The 7,089-nt window shown below is 50.4% G+C and overlaps 1 protein-coding gene across 2 annotated transcripts in view; it reads left to right on the plus strand.

Annotated features, from left to right (window-relative positions):
- The window catches only part of DQX1 (DEAQ-box RNA dependent ATPase 1), a 32,997-nt gene extending 26,142 nt beyond the window's left edge, over positions 1-6,855 (plus strand). For both annotated transcript variants that reach the window (XM_044274611.1, XM_044274612.1), the window contains exons 9-12: positions 5,145-5,267; positions 5,351-5,535; positions 5,612-5,793; positions 6,670-6,855. In XM_044274611.1, coding sequence (XP_044130546.1) covers positions 5,145-5,267; positions 5,351-5,535; positions 5,612-5,793; positions 6,670-6,841 — 662 coding nt within the window. In that variant the 3' untranslated portion in view covers positions 6,842-6,855. The remainder of the gene's footprint in view (positions 1-5,144; positions 5,268-5,350; positions 5,536-5,611; positions 5,794-6,669) is intronic.
- The last annotated feature ends 234 nt before the right edge of the window (positions 6,856-7,089 follow it).

Below are 7,089 nucleotides of genomic sequence, written 5' to 3' on the forward strand. Positions count from 1 at the left end.
CTTGGTGGGTATATAAGACGTGTGATAGGCTGTCTGCACACATATCCCTCAGTGGGTATATAAGGTGTGTGATAGGCTGTCTGCACACATATCCCTCAGTGGGTATATAAGGTGTGTGATAGGCTGTCTGCACACATATCCCTTGGTGGGTATATAAGATGTGTGATAGGCTGTCTGCACGCATATCCCTCGGCGGGTATATCAGGTGTGATAGGCTGTCTGCACGCATATCCCTTGGTGGGTATATGAGGTGTAATGGGCTGCCTGCACACATACCCTCGGTGGGTATATAAGGTGTGATAGGCTGTCTGCACACATATTCCTCGGTGGATATATAAGGTGTGATAGGCTGCCTGCACACATATCCCTTAGTGGGTATATAAGGTGTGGTAGGCTGCCTGCACACATATCCCTCGGTGGATATATAAGGTGTGATAGGCTGCCTGCACACATATCCCTTAGTGGGTATATAAGGTGTGATAGGCTGCCTGCACACATTTCCCTCGGTGGATATTTAAGATGTGTGATAGGCTGTCTGCACACATATCCCTCAGTTGGTATATAAGGTGTGAAAGGCTGTCTGCACACATATACCTCGGTGGGTATATATGGTATGATAGGCTGTCTGCACACATATCCCTTGGTGGGTATATATGGTATGATAGGCTGTCTGCACACATATCCCTTGGTGGGTATATAAGGTGTGTGATAGGCTGTCTGCACACATATCCCTCAGTGGGTATATAAGGTGTGAGATAGGCTGTCTGCACACATATCCCTCAGTGGGTATATAAGGTGTGTGATAGGCTGTCTGCACACATATCCCTCAGTGGGTATATAAGGTGTGTGACAGGCTGTCTGCACACATATCCCTCGGTGGGTATATGAGGTGTGATGGGCTGCCTGCACACATACCCTCGGTGGGTATATAAGGTGTGATAGGCTGTCTGCACACATATTCCTCGTGGGTATATAAGGTGTGTGATAGGCTGTCTGCACACATATCCCTCGGTGTGTATATAAGGTGTGTGATAGGCTGTCTGCACACATATTCCTTGGTGGGTATATAAGGTGTGTGATAGGCTGTCTGCACGCATATCCCTCGGCGGGTATATCAGGTGTGATAGGCTGTCTGCACACATATCCCTTGGTGGGTATATAAGACGTGTGATAGGCTGTCTGCACACATATCCCTCGGTGGGTATATAAGGTGTGTGATAGGCTGTCTGCACACATATCCCTCAGTGGGTATATAAGGTGTGTGATAGGCTGTCTGCACACATATCCCTTGGTGGGTATATAAGGTGTGTGATAGGCTGTCTGCACGCATATCCCTCGGCGGGTATATCAGGTGTGATAGGCTGTCTGCACACATATCCCTTGGTGGGTATATAAGGTGTGTGATAGGCTGCCTGCACACATATCCCTCGGTGGATATATAAGGTGTGTGATAGGCTGCCTGCACACATTTCCCTTAGTGGGTATATAAGGTGTGATAGGCTGCCTGCACACATTTCCCTCGGTGGGTATATAAGGTGTGTGATAGGCTGTCTGCACACATATCCCTCGGGTATATAAGGTGTGATAGGCTGTCTGCACACATATCCCTCGGGGGGTATATAAGATGTGTGATAGGCTGTCTGCACACATATCTCTCGGTGGGTACATAAGGTGTGTGATAGGCTGTCTGCACACATATCCCTCAGTGGGTATATAAGGTGTGTGATAGGCTGTCTGCACACATATCCCTCAGTGGGTATATAAGGTGTGTGATAGGCTGTCTGCACACATATCCCTTGGTGGGTATATAAGGTGTGTGATAGGCTGTCTGCACACATATCCCTCGGGTATATAAGGTGTGATAGGCTGTCTGCACACATATCCCTCGGGGGGTATATAAGGTGTGATAGGCTGTCTGCACACATATCCCTCGGGGGGTATATAAGATGTGTGATAGGCTGTCTGCACACATATCCCTCAGTGGGTATATAAGGTGTGTGATAGGCTGTCTGCACACATATCCCTCAGTGGGTATATAAGGTGTGTGATAGGCTGTCTGCACACATATCCCTCAGTGGGTATATAAGGTGTGTGATAGGCTGTCTGCACACATATCCCTTGGTGGGTATATAAGATGTGTGATAGGCTGTCTGCACGCATATCCCTCGGTGGGTATATAAGGTGTGTGATAGGCTGTCTGCACACATATCCCTTGGTGGGTATATAAGATGTGTGATAGGCTGTCTGCACGCATATCCCTCGGTGGATATATAAGGTGTGATAGGCTGTCTGCACACATATCCCTCGGTGGGTATATAAGGTGTGATAGGCTGTCTGCACACATATCCCTCGGGGGGTATATAAGATGTGTGATAGGCTGTCTGCACGCATATCCCTCAGTGGGTATATAAGGTGTGTGATAGGCTGTCTGCACACATATCCCTTGGTGGGTATATAAGATGTGTGATAGGCTGTCTGCACGCATATCCCTCGGTGGATATATAAGGTGTGATAGGCTGTCTGCACACATATCCCTCGGTGGGTATATAAGGTGTGATAGGCTGTCTGCACACATATCCCTCGGTGGATATATAAGGTGTGATAGGCTGTCTGCACACATATCCTCGGTGGGTATATAAGGTGTGATAGGCTGTCTGCACACATATCCCTCGGTGGGTATATAAGGTGTGATAGGCTGTCTGCACACATATCCTCGGTGGGTATATAAGGTGTGATAGGCTGTCTGCACACATATCCCTCGGTGGGTATATAAGGTGTGATAGGCTGTCTGCACACATTTCCCTCATCATGGGTAAAAGGAGCGATTTATCAGAGTTGCCAGAAAGGCTTTCGAGTCCCATGTGGCGGTATTTCTGAACTTGCACAGTGTGAACTGTTCATGTGCTGCTGTGGTGAAAGTGTATCGTGAGTGGACATATGGCATCATTGTGAATAAGAGACGTGGTCACTGCAGAGACCACATGCTACTGATGTGAGAAGTGAACGTTGGCTACAAAGGCACACGAGAGCTGAATGACACTACAGTGGAGCATCTCATGGCCAAAATGTACCACGGCAGCACCAGGCACGAAACATCAGAGAGCAAACACCCTGCAACCATTGTCAGAAGATCACAAGCTGGAGGTGGCAGGGTTGTTGTCCGGGGAAGGTTTTCCTGGCATTCTCTGGGCCCACTCATCTATGTGGAAGGCACTTCACCGATTTGGGAATTAATCTATTCCTGCAGATCACATACACCCATACATGCTGATTGTCTCCACTGGGGTGGATTTTCAAGCAAGACAATATGACATGTCACAGAACTAGAAATGTCTGACATTAGTTGGAAGAGCATTAGCAAGACTTCCAAGTGCCTCCTAAATACCCTGACCTGAACCCAAATGAGCACCTTAATGGTGATGTTCACTCTATGGATTCTCCCCCCCCCCATCCTCTCTAGCAGCTGTGGGACCACCTTAATGGTTGTGTTCACTCTATGGATCCCCTCCCAACACACCCTCCAGCAGCTGTGGGACCACCTAATGGTTGTGTTCACTCTATGGATCCCCTCCCAACACACCCTCCAGAAGCTGTGGGACCACCTTAATGGTTGTGTTCAGTCTATGGATCCCCTCCCAACGCACCCTCCAGCAGCTGTGGGACCACCTAGATGGTTGTGTTCGCTCTATGGATCCCCTCCCAACACACCCTCCAGCAGCTGTGGGACTGTCTCGATGGTCATGTTCTCTTTATAGATCCTTCTCCACAACATCTCCAGCAGCTGTGGGACCACCTAGATGGTTGTGTTCGCTCTATGGATCCCCTCCCGCAGCTGTAGGACCACCTCGATTGTCGTCTCCTCTCTTTGGATCCACCCACATCCCCTCTAGCTCCTGTGTGACAACCTCAATGGTTGTGTTCACTCTATGGATCCTCCCCCACATCCCCTCCAGCAGCTGTGGGACCACCTCGATGGTCGTGTTTGCTCTATGGATCCCCTCCAGCAGCTGTGGGACCACCTCGATGGTTGTGTTCTCTCTCTGGATCCCCTCCAGCAGCTGTGAGACCACCTAGATGGTTGTGTTCGCTCTATGGAGCCCCTCCAGCAGCTGTGGGACCACCTCGATTGTCATGTTGGCTCTATTGATCCCCCCACTCCCCCTCCAGCAGCTGTAGGACCATCTCGATTGTCATGTTGGCTCTATGGATCCTCCCCACACTCCCTCCAGCAGCTGTGGGACCACCTCGATTGTCATGTTGGCTCTATCGATCCCCCCACGCCCCCTCTAGCAGCTGTAGGACCACCTCGATTGTCATGTTGGCTCTGTGAATCCCCTATGCCCCCTCCAGCAGCTGTGGGACCACCTCGATTGTCATGTTGGCTCTGTGAATCCTCCCACGCACCCTCCAGCAGCTGTAGGACCACCTCGATTCTCATGTTGTCTCTATGGATCCCCCTCCAGCAGCTGTAGGACCACCTCGATTGTCATGTTGGCTCTGTGAATACCCCTGCACCCCCTCCAGCAGCTGTAGGACCATCTCGATGGTCGTGTTCACGCTGTGAATCCCCCTGCACCCCCTCCAGCAGCTGTAGGACCATCTCGATGGTCGTGTTCACTCTATGGATCCCCCTGCACCCCCTCCAGCAGCTGTAGGACCATCTCGATGGTCGTGTTCACTCTATGGATCCCCCTGCACCCCCTCCAGCAGCTATAGGACCATCTCGATGGTCGTGTTCTCTCTATGGATCCCCCTGCACCCCCTCCAGCAGCTGTGGGGTGCACTGCAGTCAGCATGGCTCCAGATAGCTGTGACGACCTACCAGGACCTTACGTAGTCCCTCCGGGACAGTCAAGCTGTGGTTACTCTAGAGATCGGCTGCTGGTCTGAACAATGGGACTGGACTGTGTATTATGAGTTAGGGAGGAGTTATATGGAGTTGGAGGGGTCAGTAAAAAGACCAGGTTATGTGGAGAACATTCGGAGGTATGGAAGGGGGGGGGGGGGCTTCCTGGAGTATAATAGAGTTATGTAGTAGTTGGATTTATAAGGGCAGGGTCATGTATGTAGTTTATAATGAGGGTTGTCATGAGAGGTTCTCTAGTTTTTACCCTTCTCCCACCTTTTGTCTCCTTCTGCCCCAGTCGCCCCCTGCTGTTTTCTGCCCCCTCCACATAGCGCTCCTGTGCTGAGTTCTCGTCGTGCTCTGCAGCGCCCTGAGGGTGATCACATGACCCTCATCCACATCTACAACCACTATAAGGAGCGTGAGTATTCCTCATTGCTTATGGTTCCCATGTTCTGTTCCCTCCTGACATTTACTGGAATGGTCCTGCGTTTGCTCTCCTAGACGGTGACGCTTGGTGCTGTGATGCGGCGCTGTGCCCGCGCTCCTTGCACCAGGCTGACGTGCTGCGCGCAGAGCTCCTGGACATCATGCAGAGAATTGAGCTGCCGGTCTCTGCCCCCATGTTTCCCGATGAGGAGTGTATTCTGAACGTCACCCGGGCTCTGCTATCTGGAGGATTCCTCAAGGTGAGATGACAAGACCTAAGACCTCATGTAACAAGGCCGAGTGGATCCCCTCACTAACCCCTTGTAATTCCACCAGGTGGCCCGGGACGTGGACGGACAAGGAAATTATGTGATGCTGACTCACAAGCACGTGGCCCACCTGCACCCGTCCTCTGTGTACTACGGCCAGATGCCACTGCCCACTTGGGTCTTGTACCATGACTTCAGCATCTCCCAGGACAACTGCATCAGCGTAGCCACAGAAATCCTCCCCGAGATGTGAGCTCCTCTTAAATCTAACCCGCTGGCGGTGTACTGCTCCCCGTCCGCTTCTCCTCCATGTTGTACACCTCCCGGGGTCGTATTGGCCAGCACTGATTAAAAATGGAGGCATTTGCTCCATTTTTTGTTATGTTTTTTTGGTCAGTTTTGCAACATTTTCTCATTTTACGTGAACAGTTGGCAATTAATAAATTAAATGAACAAAGTGGGAGACGTGCGAGGAATCACGCCACCTACACGGAAAATGATTAAACCACCAGTAGTGAGTAAGAGGCGCCGCTTACCAAGTGTGCTGCATCTTGTGGCGTCCGTGTGACAGAACCACAAATCTGCAACAGCTTTATTTGTAGTAAATATGTCTGGAAGCCACTCCCCTCTGATAAGCCACACCCCTTTAAAACATTGTTGGAAGAGTAGTTTATAAAGAAGTTGCAAATTGTTGCACTAATATGGCGTGTGCCAAAATCTGGACGTTTTTACATGCCAGAAAAGTGGCGTACATTGAGGTTAGGTGGGATCGGGCAGGACCCGCAAAGACTAGGGTGTGCTCCTCTTAGTAAATATGTGACACGTTTTGCTCCAGCTTTTGAGACTGGGAATCCGATCTTATACATTCCGCAGATCGGGGTGAATTTGGCCAATTCTATGGGAAGGCACTGGCGCAAAAGTCTAAAATATAAAAGGTCCTGCTCTGATCAGATGTAGATTTGAACCACAATCTGCAGCATTTTCTGTTATGTGTTGCACCTCTAAGGGGCCGCTCCATTGAGTGCACTCCACATTGTACTCTAACCACTGGCAGGATGGATGACACATGGGCAGCGTCTACACGGCCACACGCCGCCTCATCTCTGCTCCTGTTTCTTCTTGCAGGTTGCTGGAGTTCGCCCCTCAATATTACTTGAGTAATCTCCCTTTAAGCGAGAGCCGCGATCTACTTATGGAACTGCGAGATCAACTTCAAGACCAAGATACGTTTACTGCACAGAGAGAGGAGGACTCCCTGAAGGAGGCAGAGGAGAAGGACACGTGCTGTCTACAATGAGGGCTCTACTCTTTACTGGAACGTGCACTTTACTCACTGCTGAGCCAAGGAGAGCCACCATCTCCAGACACTACAGGCCATGGCTCCAACCCTCCCAGGAGCAAGGGCCAGGGCCGACATTATCCTGCCAATACCCAGATGTGAGGGGGCAAACCTGCAGTGCCAGGGTAACCCCTACCATCTGGGCTGCTCTGGAGCTTAGAAAAGTAGTTGTATATGAAATTCTCTATGACAGATGCTATAATTTA

Source organism: Bufo gargarizans, unplaced genomic scaffold (genome assembly GCF_014858855.1).
Source record: "Bufo gargarizans isolate SCDJY-AF-19 unplaced genomic scaffold, ASM1485885v1 original_scaffold_1895_pilon, whole genome shotgun sequence".
Lineage (NCBI taxonomy): Eukaryota > Metazoa > Chordata > Amphibia > Anura > Bufonidae > Bufo > Bufo gargarizans.